General features: G+C 42.6%; 1 protein-coding gene across 10 annotated transcripts in view; it reads right to left on the reverse strand.

Moving 5' to 3' along the window:
* add1 (adducin 1 (alpha)) overlaps positions 1 to 14,350 on the reverse strand; it is a 199,944-nt gene that overhangs the window by 3,840 nt on the left and 181,754 nt on the right. For 5 of the 10 annotated variants that reach the window (XM_041186143.1, XM_041186142.1, XM_041186144.1 and 2 more), the window contains exons 14-15: positions 7,092 to 7,538; positions 5,831 to 5,938 (exon numbers count right to left, since the gene is read on the reverse strand). The exons of 1 other annotated variant lie outside the window; for it this stretch is intronic. In XM_041186143.1, the coding sequence (XP_041042077.1) occupies positions 5,831 to 5,938; positions 7,092 to 7,538 (555 nt within the window). Of the gene's footprint in view, positions 1 to 2,294; positions 2,329 to 5,830; positions 5,939 to 6,028; positions 6,216 to 7,091; positions 7,539 to 14,350 lie in introns of those variants that run through there. 4 more of the 10 variants (XM_041186146.1, XM_041186150.1, XM_041186147.1 and 1 more) reach the window with 4 other exon arrangements.

The raw sequence follows: 14,350 nt of genomic DNA on the forward strand, positions 1-14,350 counted from the left end.
CAATGAGATCATCTTAGACTATGATGAGATTACAATATCACCACTCAGAAGTGCAAGGTCAAATATTCATATAGCCATGACATCAAGTAGCATGTTGATGCACTTGCTCAGTGGCATACCTGCACAGAATATATGCCAGTGCTATGCTTCTGAAAAGAATAATCCCAGTCTTGGGCAAGGGGGTATATAATTACTTAACAAATAAAGGATATGGTAATAGTTAAATATTTTGTCAGTGTCAGCGAATGTGGAACTCGCTACTACTGCGTGAGTGGTTAATGCAAAAAATATAGATGCAAATAATTTCTAAAATCAAGTTCCAGAGACTCATGATGAATGCAATGACCTACTGAGAGAGTGCTGTGCTGTCAGAAGTGCCAGTCTTCTACTTTAGGTAAAAGTAAAATATCCTCCAGCACTAGTTTGAAGAGGAGCAGGGAAATTTATCCCTCAGCCAATACAATTTATAAAAGTTTGTATGGTCATTACCTCATTGTTGTTTGCGGGATCTTCCTGTGCACAAATTGGCTGCCACATTTCCTATATTACAACAGCAACTAAACTGCAAAGAAGCACTTCATTGGCTGTAAAATCTTTGGCTGAGGTTGCATAAATGCAAGTCTTTCTTTAACTCATCATCTTTTGCAAAGTACCAAATCACAACAGGGCTCAGTTCAAATCCAGCCTGGATGATTAGGGGAACCCCAGACTTTAAAAAAAAAATAGAAAAATAAAATTTTCTTCACCACTAATATACCCTGCAAAGAACTTTATTAAGTCAAATTAAGCTATATTATAATTGGAAGGAATCAATCTCTCACTCATTAACAGCAGTATTGGAAGATCTTTCCAGTATTGTGAACCTATTATCTGGCACTGTGCCACAATTCCTAAAGCTGATGGCTTTAATTCTAATTAGAAGATGAATGCAGGTGAGAAAGCTACATCTGTCCATGATAAATTGTTCCATGATAATTCACTTACCTACAACAAACCAGTGATCCAACACAGCAAGTGGCCATTTCTTAGATATCTTGAACATTTTTGCCATCCTGGGTTTGTTACTCTTTTGTGTAAACTCCTGATGTTCTGAATTTACCTTCCATGACAGAATATCTACTGCCCCTTGTTATATGCCCTTGTTTCTTTTTCCTGTCTCCCTGTCCATCATGTCACAATACAATGCCACAGTTACAAAGTATTTAAACCTCAGAGCTTGTCCAATAGCCGTTCTTTATAATTCTGGTCATAAAATAAATCTCTATATTTTCTCAAAGTTAAGGATCATTTTAAGCTTTGCTCTAGCCTGAGGTAAAGACTAATGTAAACAAAATATAGGGGGGTAGCAGCTTTGGCACGGAGCAGCAGCAAGCTGACAGAGCACCAGGGCTAACAGAAATTCTTGGTTTAGTTACTTTTCACAGAAAGGACTGAAGTTCAATGACTGCACTTTTAACTCAAGTGTAGAGAATAAACATTCACGACCTTCCTCTACTCACTATTTTAATGGAACTAATAAATTTCATTTTAAATGTGTTTATTCCTGTTAAAATAATGGACAAAGAAATATCAATTGAATTCATTAGACATTTGATGACAAATATTGGCAAGTAATTTCTAGGCTGTAGGTCAAGAAGTCATTGAATTGTAAAAGGGTTAGACAGCTTTGCAGCCATTTCCTAAAACCTGATTTAGTCAGTTAGTTACTTATACACTTTAAAGAGTCAGAAAATGCAAGTAGTATTTTATTCGTATTCCTGAAATTTTGTCAACGATACTTTTGAAGCAGCCACGTAAAATTATATAATCTGAAAAAAGGAAACAAGAAACGCAGAAATATTGCAAAGTATTCAGCATCTTAGTGTGTTTACCATACAGACTTACTCTGAACACCAGGTGCAGGATTTATCACACATCCTTCACAGCACACAACACACAATTCAAAAATCTATCAAGGAATTAAAATTAAACAACACTAACAAATTCATTTAAAAGGTATATGCTCTTCTCAGAATACAAGATGTCCAGATAAAATTAAACTGGAAATTTATCTGATAGCCAAGAGAGTTGTGCACGCTCATCAAAAATTAAGGAATATATGTTGGTCCTTATGAGAAAACAAGGGGGTAAAGTAAAACAAATTTCTAAAATTTCAGGAAGGTGTCGCAGCTTTAAGTAGGCAATTAACCAAGAAGAAATGGAAGTGAAAACAGGAATGTGAAAGCTGGAAGCCATGCACGCAAGTCTCGCAGGGTTAACTGAAGCAGCTCTATACATGAATGCACAATACTTACTATGGTAACAGGTACTCTTTAGCACATCCAGCTCCTGTTTGTAATGCAGCCACAGGAAGGCGGGTGGAGGAAAAAAAAGCACAAGAAGAAAAATCTATGCATTCATAACAGCCGTTTGTGTTAAACAAAAAAAAAACAGAATATACAATTATTACAGAACAGAGAAATCAGATGAGATCAGTGAATGGAAGAACTACAACAGGACAGTGATTCTAACATGGCAGAAAGTGCACAGGTACAAGAATCAGATTACACCATTTTACATAACCAACATTAGAATTAACTGCTGAGAACGCTACATTATTCTGTGGCATAGTTAGAATTTACTCAAAGGACTTTCATTCTGGTTCAAAGTTCAAATTGGACTTCAAATAAATTAAAATATTTGTACATTTTTGGGCGATATAAAACACTCTGCAGCTCAAATTGGGGACAAAGAGATGTTTTCTTTTAACACTTTCCCTAAACCTTTCGATTTTCCCTGCAAGAACCTGTTGCTCAACACCTTTTCTAAGTAATGCCTGGAATGAGAGAGGGCCCTTGAGGACAGTTTCTTCTGCAGTCCAAATGCAATACTTTATAATAGACTCAAACCCACCTAATCTCCTGAGGGACAGTTCTACACAAATGCTTCCCAATCAATGAAAAAGAAATTGAGAGTTAGATATATCAATAGCACAGCTTGTTATTTTTCACCCCATGGATGTAGGGGAAAAGAGCATGCATGTTACTTAAAGTAGGAATATATAGGTGTTGGTGCGAGTCCATGGTTGAACAATCATCCACAGGTGAACACCACCACCTGGAAGCTGCCCTCCAAACTAGTCACCATCCTGACTTGGAAATATATTGCTGTTCCTTCATTGTCACTGGGGCAAAATCCTGGAACTGCCTCCCAAACAGTACTGTGGATGTACCTACACCACATGGAATGTAGCAGTTCAAGAAGGCAGCTCGCCAACACCTTCTCAAGGGCAATTGGGGTTGGGCAATAAATGCTGGCCTAGCCAGCGACAGCCACATCCCACGAGTGAATAAAGAGAGACTGGTTGGAATTGGCCTATGTACTAAAATGGTATTTTCTCACACCTAACTGCTGTGTAACTCAATTAATTGCATTCTTATTTGCAAGTTGTTACATTATGGGTCGAATCCCACACCAGAACTTGAATGATATTCAATTCTAGGTTGCTGCTAGAGTGCAGTGAGGGTATCCTATGGAGGATATATTGCTGGTTTCAATGGCTCTGATGAATACTAAATACCCTGGTTGAATTATTCAATGGGGCAGGGAGTTCTTATGCTCATATTTCTCTCTCAACAAATGTTGTCAGGTGTGGTGGGGGCTGGGGCTGTAAAATTCCACCCCATATTTTGGGAAACTGCTGAAAAGAAAGAAACATGTTGAAGATTTTAACCTTGCACTCATCAGGACACTTCACAAGAATACCAACAGAAGGGGAGAATAATAATTTACACGGTATGTGAAGAGAGTGCTGATTGGTTGGCAAGTGGACCCTGATTGGTAGAGGCTTTGACACTGAGAATGCACCAGCAATAGTGACAGACAGTTAACTGCCAACCATTGTTTGAAATTTAAACCAGGCAACTGACCCTGATTGGTTAAGGCATTGCCTTGAGGAATGAGTCAGTGAATGGCTGTTACTTATTTTTTTTCCCAGCTGAAACAGGCGCAATGTGGGTTCATGTTCCTCCTGTCTGAAAACTATGCAATAGCAACACTAGTGTCATTTGCCACTAACAGGATGCTGCTGTCAAGCCAGAAAGATGTTCTATGATACAAATGAGTAATGTGGTATGAGTTTCAGTGCCAGTGTGATGCTAGGTATGTAGGCCATATGTCCCAAAGACCGGCAGATCATATCAAACAGCATGTCCCAGCCGCTGTTTGCAACAGGCAAGGTACAGACTGTACCCAACCAGCCCATGCTTGCAAAACTCAAAAGACTGTCCAACATTAGTTAAATAATCCTCAATGTGCTAAGAATTACACTGGCAACCAATTTAAGATAGTCAGTCAGACTCGCAGTGTGGCACATTTGCGTGTACTGGAAGCTACGTACACTAATACACAGGGCCCTTTACTTTGCAGACAGAAAGAACATATATACACATTGTGCCTGTTTCAGCTAAACAAAATAAGTGACAGCCATTCACTGACTCATTCCTCAGGGCAATGCCTTGACCAATCAAGGTCAAGCTGCCTGGTTTAAATTTCAAACAATGCTTGGCAGTTAACTGTCAATCACCATCACTGGTGCATTCTCCAGGGCAACACTCTACCAGAGTCCACTTGCTAACTATCAGCACTCTCTTCACATACAGTATAAATTGTTGTTTTCCCCCTTATATTGGTATTCTTGCAAAGTGTCCTGATGAATACAAGATGCAAAGCTTCAACATGTCTCTTTTTTCAGCAATACTCAAGTTCTGTACTACCAAATGACTATTTTGGGCAACATAAAATCCTGCTGGCGTAAAATTCCACCCATACTTTTCATTCTTGTTTGTAGAGTTATTTATGGAGAATGGCTATATCTTTGTGTTCATAACAGGGATTTCTAGATGGAACAAGACCAATATCCATTTAGTTCATCTTCTACCATCCTGGTAGTCCTATGATACGACCATAATGGAGCAATCAATCTCTACCAGTTAATCTAGAAAATATCCAGACATGAGGAGTCGAGAAAAATCCCCAGTGGTGGAGGGCTTTTGGAAATATAGGTTCAAAAGCACCCATTTCTTCTAAGCACACCATGTCAAAAATAACAATCACTAAATTTGAAGAAAGCCCTGTAATTAAATGTGCAAAACACTTGGGCGATGTCTTGATCTCATTCTAAGGCATTATATAATACATTCATTTCCTTTGTTTTTGACTCCAAAGCTGCAGACTATTCATCTATCACATTTCTATTGTTTTATCTTGTCCTGCCTTCTTTCCTCAGTCATCTCAGCAGCAGAGAACCAAAATACCACTTCTAACAACATATTTATCCAGCTGTGTTTTTCTTCCCTGCCCCCACCCACCTCTGCTAAGAGTCAATCTCAGCCTCGAGTGCTTTTGCTGGGCTAGAGATTCTGACAGAGAGGTGTAATCCAACAACAGCAATGAACAAGAAGTGTGCAATGTACTCCTCATGCTTATTTTTTTGGACTGTACTTTGATCATTTCAGTCAGCAATACTCAAAAATGAAAAGCTCTTGCAATTGACTTAAGTCAAACCACATCACTGATTGTGAAGTTACCTGTTCAAGTATGCAGGCAAAATTTCTACTGGAATTTAGTTTACTGCCAATTTTATAACTAATTTCATTGCTGCATTTTTCAGTTTCCTGCTGTTCTCCAAATAAATTTCATGCACACTTCTTTGTACATTATTGCTCAATTAAAAGACAAAGCAGTTTTTGGAAGTTACACACACACATAAATAACTTCATCAAAATCTAAACAAAATCACAAATCACCATGCTTTAAAGTTAAACAACCTTTACTGCTCAGTGGATCTTACCATCATCTAATTTTGTGGGAGTGCTGGGAGGAGTGCGGGTAGGTGTGTGGTCTGCAGGACTATGTTGGTCGTTGACTTTTACATCCAGTGACTGGGATTCTGAAAGCTCTGAGATCAAGATAAGAGGAAGCAAGACAAAAAGGTTTGAATTCAGCACAATTTGTCCACCCTTTGGTTGCAATGTTTTTTTTCTGCGCAGTGACTACACACAAAATGATGATAGAATTTCTTGTTTTTGACAGTTGACAGTATAGACAGGTGAATGATCCTCGTCATTAATCCTCATTTAGATCCAAGAAAGCAGCAGAATCTCAGTTGCCCACTGTGAAAGACAGCAGCCCAATATCACTCCCCACAGTTGCTCTGGTCCTCCTGTTAAGGTTAACTGGCACAGGAATAAATTATTTGATAGCTTAAAGTTTTCATAAGTGTTTGACCAGAGAGATGCTCAAAAAAAACTTCGCTTTCTTCCCCAAATAATAGAGGCTAGTGCTAAAAGTAGCATGTGTACTGATCTGCAGCAATCGTTTTAGCAGTCTTTACAATGTTAACTTTGTAGAAGTGTCAACATTCAAATCAGAGAGATGTTAAATTTGACATGTTCACCAACACGATTTAACAGGTGTGTTTTATTGATTTTGAAGTTTTCAGCTCTTTGTAGCTGAATATTCAATTAGCAAATTGATATGTTGGAACAACACTATTTCATCAAATCACAGCAGACTTCACAGGAGCATTCTTGATCCTACTTTTTATGAACATTTACAGCATGTAAATTAGACAGCACAAGCATACCAAAACAATACCACATTAAACACACTAAACATTCTGGCCAAGGAAATGAACAACTTCCTTCAACCTTGCTGAAAAACACATGTAAATCATAATACTGTTTTGAAGATTAATGGCACCACTTTTTTTTTCTAAACTCTACAGCATGCAAAGGAGGGCAGAAGGCGAGAATCATTTCAAGAGTCCAAGGAAACCAAGAGTGCTCAGGGATGGTTATAATCTTAAATTGAGACAAGAATTTAGTTGTAGAGTTGTACAGACCAAGAAGAAACCCAGACCCATAAAGAACAAATTCAAATCACCACCAAGCAATCAGATATTACCAGCAGCTGATCAAAAAATGAAGAGACAGATGTCAGTGATAGTGAAGATTCAGCATGTCGAGGGACAAAGATAAATCAAGTACAGGAACCCAATGTTTTTGATTAGAGAGTATTGTGCTTCTTCATTCAAAAAGACTGGCTCTTACCCTGCTGGCCAGTACTTGAAGGGTCAGATGAAGGAATACGGTCACCAGAACTGGCTAGTGCCTTGACAACGGCACTGTGTAGCTGGCTGTGTAGAGATTCTTTGCTATCCACATGTTCTAGGTTGAACTGCCCGGAGACCTGGCCTACACTGTAGGGAGTATCCTGATCAGACATCTGCTTGTGTATGTTATGAGACTCTGCCTTCGTAGAGTATCCTTGTCTTGTGTGAGATTTTGTTTCAGTTGTATTATCTTGGTTATGTATAGGCTCATGCATGGAAGGCAGACTTTGGCTTTGAACAACTTCTGTAACAGTCACTTGCTCCAGGACAGGGTGCATTTGCGATAGCGATATAACTGCCATGCCATCTGGCTTGCCATCAGGGTGTGCTCGAGTGAACTCAACTTTCGCCAAGACCTCACCAATATGGGCTGTAGTATTCTCAGCTAGATAAGATAACAGGTTCATGCAAACAAAGCTTTGCCAAATATTAAGTGCACAACAACTAACTTTACAGATACAGTTATTAAAAGTACAATGGATCCTAATCAAAATCTATATTTTACTGAAATAAAAGTCTGTGGTTAACAGATTTCTTAATTTTTCACTGACAACTAAAAGGTTAGTTCTGTAACTATGTATTGCTTCAGCACAAAGTTCTTTCAGTTGGTCCAAGGAACTTCATATATCTCCTCCTCAGTCCCTGCCATTCAAGATCAACAAATGGGTGGATAGCTAAATATTAGATAAAAGCAAAAAGCTGCAGATGCTGGAAATCCAAAACAAAAACAAAAATACCTGGAAAAACTCAGCAGATCTGGCAGCATTTGTGGAGAGGAGCACAGTTAACGTTTCGAGTCCGAATGACCCTTCAACAGAACTAAGTAAAAATAGAAGAGAGGTGAAATATAAGCTGGTTTAAGGGGAGGGTGGGACAAGTAGAGCTGGATAGAGGGCCAGTGATAGGTGGAAATAACCAAAAGATGTCACAGACAAAAGGACAAAGAGGTGTTGAAGCTGGTGATATTATCTAAAGAATGTGCTAAATAAGGGTAGAAAGCAGGACGAGCAAGGTACCGATAGCCCTAGTGGGGGTGGGGTGAAGGAATCGAAAAAGGCTAAAAGGTAGAGATAAAACAATGGATGGAAATACATTTAAAAATAATAGAAATAGGTGGGAAAAGAAAAATTTACATAAATTATTGGAAGAAAGGGTGGTGGGTGGTGGTGGGGGGGGCGGCAGGGAAGGGGGGGGGGGCGCAATGGAGGAGAGAGTTCATGATCTAAAATTGTTGAACTCAATATTCAGTCTGGAAGGCTGTAAAGTGCCTAGTCTAAATATTAGAGGCAGTTTTTTCTTATGGAATGAGATTAGCAATCATGATTGCTAATCTCAACATGTCGACTTTTCAAATTTGGTGGAACTATAATGGCTGCCATATAGATGGTAAGACCTCATGATAAAGCACAGGCCAATCTGAAAGCAATAAGACAACTACATTCATACATACACAAAACTTATTAGTCTGGATGGATAGATTACGTGAAACTATAGGGACTTGAATTATTTAGTTCAACCAAGCCAGGGTTTCTCCCCAACAGATTCACTATCTTTAATCTTACTATCGTGCCCAAATTGGTTTTATTATACCTAAATGGAAGAGAAGTTGCAATATTCCATACAGTACCTATTATGCAGATAGGCTGCGAAGTGATCTCATAGTTAAAGTAACGCAACATTAAACTAAAGGAGGTCTTGTGGTTCAGTGAGTAGTGTCCCTGCCTCTGAGCCACAAGTTCTGGGTTCAAGTCCCACTCCAAGACTTGATGGTCAAGGAAGGTGCATTTGTAACACAGCTAAGCAGCTTGAGTATCAACTTGTAAATCTTTCCAACGTACAATCAATGGTAGGCGGTAAGAGAGGGAGAGATTCTTGGTCAGCCATGTGATGATGATGTGATGGAAATACATTGGAGCCTCTACTTTCAGTATCCATAGCTCCAGGCTACAACATACATGCATGTAAAAGTGTATGTTGCCACAGCAACTCTGACTCCTAGGGGGGCTCGGTGATTCAGTTGGCTGGACAGCCTTTCTGATTGAGATTGGTGCCAACAACATGGGGTTCAATCCCTGTTCCAGCTGGGGTGAATCTACCTCCTTGTCGTTCCCTTGGTGCCCATGTGAGACAGATGGGTTTCATATCCCAACAACTACACCAAAGGTACTACCAGATGTTAAACTTAAGTAAATTTCTGCTCATGTCAAATGCTTATCAGAATTATACTAATGTCATGTTTCGCCAGGATTTTGTTCTCTCCTCTCCCCTAAAATGAATAAAGGAAAACCCATATCAGCAACAACTTATTTTTATATAGCACCTTTAATGTAGTAAAACATCCCAAAGCACTTCTCAGAACATTATTAAACAAAATAAGACACCGAGCCACAAGGTCCCAAACTTCCTAGAGTGAGCAAAAGATTAGGGACTGAGCGGTCACCGGCAAGAAACCCTCCACCCACCTCACCACTGAATGGCAGATTGTGACCAAGTGAATTGGTAGTCCAGCTACTGAGCTGGTAGGTTGACCCACCCGCTTACTGGCATCCTCTCCTCTCTCAAAGCTAAGCAGAATACTGGGCTTGACAGAGGAAATCAACTCACTAACTTGACCACTCTTCATCAAACAAGTTACTTTTGCTACAATGTCAATATGAGGCTAATTTCTTCAAGTTCTGTTATCTGTTAGTAAAAAAAAAAGTAACGGAATTTAGATCTGGCTTATCTGATGTTCAACTTTCTTCATAAGATATGCTCTTCATCCCAGGAATAAGTTGAGTGAACCTTCTTTAAGCTGCTTCTAAAATAACTATATCTTTTTTCAAATAAGGAGACCAAAACTGCACACAGTACTCCAGATGTGGTCTCACCTAGGTCCTGTCCAGCTGCAGCAAAGCTTCCCCACTTTTATATTTCATTCCTCTTGCAATAAACACCAACATTCCATTTGCCCTCCTAATCACTTGCTGTACCTGGATGCTAACTTTGTGATTCATGCACCAGGACACCCAGATCCTCAAACACCAAGTTCTGCAATCTCTCTCCATTGAAATAGCATACTGCTTTTCTATACTTCCTGCCAAAATGGACAAGTTCATATTTACCAATGTTGTACTCCATCTGCCAAATCTTTGCCCACTCACTTAACCTTTGCATATTCCTTTGCAGGGATTCTGCCATTTCTATGTTTTCTATTATCAATTCCCCAGACTCAGTCTCGAAAGGACCAACACTAGCTTTCATTACAAAAACAGAATTACCTGGAAAAACTCAGCAGGTCTGGCAGCATCGGCGGAGAAGAAAAGAGTTGACGTTTCGAGTCCTCATGACCCTTCAACAGAACTGATTTTTCTTTACAATGAGAGGGGTGAAATATAAGTTGGTTTAAGGTTGGGGGGGGGGCAGAGAAGTGGAGGGAGGGGGGGGTGTTGTTGTAGGGACAAGCAAGCAGTGACAGGAGATCATCAACAGATGTCACAAAGGAACAAAAGAACACAGGTGTTGAAGTTGGTGATATTATCTAAACGAATGTGCTAATTAGGAATGGATGGTAGGGCACTCAAGGTATAACTCTAGTGGGGGTGGGGGGGCATAAAAGATTTAAAAATAATGGAAATAGGTGGGAAAAGAAAAATCTATATAAATTATTGGAAAAAAAACAAAAGGAAGGGGGAAGAAACAGAAAGAGGGTGGGGATGGAGGAGGGAGATCAAGACCAAAAGTTGTTGAATTCAATATTCAGTCCGGAAGGCTGTAAATTCTGCTTGAATTCCGAATACAGGAAGCCTGTATTCGGAAGATAAGGTGCTGTTCCTCCAGTTTGCATTGGGCTTCACTGGAACAATGGAGTAGGCCAAGGACAGACATGTGGGCAAGAGAGCAGGGTGGAGTGTTAAAATGGCAAGCGACAGGGAGGTTTGGGTCGTTCTTGTGGACAGACCGCAGGTGTTCTGCAAAGCGGCCGCCCAGTTTACGTTTGGTCTCTCCAATGTAGAGGAGATCGCATTTGGAGCGAATACAGTAGACTATGTTGGGGGAAATACAAGTGAAATGCTGCTTCACTTGAAAGGAGTGTTTGGACCCTTGGACAGTGAGGAGAGAGGAAGTGAAGGGGCAGGTGTTACATCTTTTGCGTGGGCATGGGGAGGTGCCATAGGTGGGGGTTGAGGAGTAGGGGGCGATGGAGGAGTGGACCAGGGTGTCCCGGAGGGAACGATCCCTACGGAATGCCGACAGGGGAGGGGGGGGGTGAAGGGAAGATGTGTTTGGTGGTGGCATCATGCTGTAGTTGGCGGAAATGGCGGAGGATGATCCTTTGAATGCGGAGGCTGGTGGGGTGATAAGTGAGGACAAGGGGGACCCCATCATGTTTCTGGGAGGGAGGAGAAGGCGTAAGGGTGGATGCGCGGGAGATGGGCCGGACACGGTTGAGGGCCCTGTCAACGACCGTGGGTGGAAAACCTCGGTTAAGGAAGAAGGAGGACATGTCAGAGGAACTGTTTTTGAAGGTAGTATCATCGGAACAGATGCGACGGAGGCGAAGGAACTGAGAGAATGGCTTGGAGTCCTTACAGGAAGCGGGGTGTGAGGAGCTGTAGTTGAGGTAGCTGTGGGAGTCGGTAGGCTTGTAATGGATATTGGTGGACAGTCTATCACCAGAGATTGAGACAGAGAGGTCAAGGAAGTGTCAGAGATGGACCACGTGAAAATGATGGAGGGTTGGAGATTGGAAGCAAAATTAATAAATTTTTCCAAGTCCCGATGAGAGCATGAAGCAGCACCGAAGTAATCATTGATGTACCGGAGAAAGAGTTGTGGAAGGGGGCCGGAGTAGGACTGGAACAAGGAATGTTCCACATACCCCATAAAGAGACAGGCATAGCTGGGGCCCATGCAGGTACCCATAGCCACACCTTTTATTTGGAGGAAGTGAGAGGAGTTGAAGGAGAAATTGTTCAGTGTGAGAACAAGTTCAGCCAGACAGAGGAGAGTAGTGGTGGATGGGGATTGTTCGGGTCTCTGTTCGAGGAAGAAGCTAAGGGCCCTCAGACCATCCTGGTGGGGGATGGAGTTGTAGTGGGATTGGAAATCCATGGTGAAGAGGAAGCGGTTGGGGCCAGGGAACTGGAAATTGTTGATGTGATGTAAGGTGTCAGAGGAATCACGGATGTAGGTGGGAAGGGACTGGACAAGGGGAGAGAGAAGGGAGTCAAGATAACGAGAATTGTGTTCCGTCGGGCAGGAGCAAGCTGACACGATCGGTCTACCGGGACAGTTCTATTTGTGGATTTTGGGTAGGAGGTAGAAGTGGGCCGTCCGAGGTTGGACAACTATCAGGTTGGAAGCTGTGGGAGGAAGATCCCCAGAGGAGGTGAGGTCAGTGACAGTCCTGGAAACAATGGCTTGATGTTCAGTGGTGGGGTCATGGTCCAGGGAGAGGTAGGAGGAAGTGTCTGCGAGCTGATGCTCAGCCTCCGCGAGGTAGAGGTCAGTGCGCCAGACAACAACAGCACCACCCTTGTCAGCGGGTTTGATGACAATGTCAGGGTTGGACCTGAGAGAACGGAGTGCAGTAAGTTCAGAGAGAGAGAGAGAGAGAGAGATTAGAATGGGTGAGAGGAGCAGAGAAATTGAGACGACTAATGTCACGCTGACAGTTCTCAATGAAAAGATCAAGAGAAGGTAAGAATCCAGAGGGAGGGGTCCAGGTGGAGGGAGAATATTGGAGGTGGGTAAAAGGATCCATTGAACGGGGAGAGGACTCCTGCCAGAGTGAGCCCGGAGACGAAGACGGCGGAAGAAGAGTTCAGCATCGTGCCGAGCCCGAAATTCATTGAGATGAGGGCGTAAGGGTATGAAACTAAGTCCTTTGCAAAGCACTGAACGTTCAGCGTCGGAGAGGGGAAGGTCAGGGGGTATAGTGAATACACGGCTGGGGCTGGGATTGGAAGATGGGGTGGGGACGGAGGGACAAGCAGGGGTGGAGGGTCCTAGATGGGTGTTGGTGTCGATGAGTTGTTGGAGCTTTCATTACTCTTTTCCTATTCAAAAACTTTTAGAAAGACTTAGGCAGAATTTTCCCAGAATTGCACTAAGTGCGGTAGTGGGCGGGTAAAATGGAGTCCTACCTGCTGACGAAAATGGTGAATTTTCATGTTGTATCTTCCCGAGTCCGCCTCATTATTTATGCATTCCAGGGAAATACACAGTTTCCATGGGGTGGGCTCTCATTCGCCCACTCGCCATCACGCCGGCCACCTTTAAAAGGCAGCCACCAGCAAAGCGTTCATCGCCACCAGCTCACCACCACTGTCCGGGAGACATGGCCAGCAAAGGCAAAAAGACTGTAGCTCCCACTTCAACGACGGGTCCCTCGAGTGACAGCTGGATGCCGTGGAGGCCCGACAGGCTTTGCTCTACTCCTGCTGTGGCCACAGGATGTCACCAACCCGGTTTGGGAGGCGGTGGCAGCGGTGGCCAGTGTGAATACCCTGCAGAGGATGACAGCCACCCAGTGCCGCTAAAAGATGAATGATCTCCTCCATTCAACCAGGGTAAGTCACTCTTTTCATCACTCCCAACTCTCACACTCACAAACCCATCACACATCCACAGGGCCCTCACTCACTGCCAGTGCAAGAGACATCACCATTCACTCTTTCACATACACCGTCATCCCATCCACGGGACCACTCACCCCCACACCAAGCCAGACACACTTATCAACTGGCCCGGCCGGAATCCTGATACAGTCTCCCTATCCATGCAAGACAAACTGGCTCATAGCAGGAGGGAAAGGGCGCAGACAGGTGGAGGGATGCCGGAAATCAAAGTTCTGACAGAATTCGAAAACAGCCATCCAGATGGCCAGCGATGACTGAGACCGGTCCTGTGCTGACGATGAGGTTGGCGCTGCTCTATCAAGTGAGGATCCAGCAGTGCAACATTCATCAGACATGAGTGATGTGTCCTCTTTCTCAGGCCACTGCCATGCAATAATTATCTCCCCTTGCTTTCACAGGCACATCTGCCAAACAGCCCAGAGAGTCCATAACTCAGGACCTCCAATCAAGCTCCGAAGAAACCTCTGAAGAGGAATCTGAAGGCACCTTCCCTGAAGTCCCGTCGCAGCACTCACTCACACCCTCCACCAGTGCAAAGACACACACCTCAGTGTGACCTAGCTTTAGAGTAGCC

Source organism: Carcharodon carcharias, chromosome 4, assembly GCF_017639515.1.
Source record: "Carcharodon carcharias isolate sCarCar2 chromosome 4, sCarCar2.pri, whole genome shotgun sequence".
NCBI classification, from domain to species: Eukaryota; Metazoa; Chordata; class Chondrichthyes; order Lamniformes; family Lamnidae; genus Carcharodon; species Carcharodon carcharias.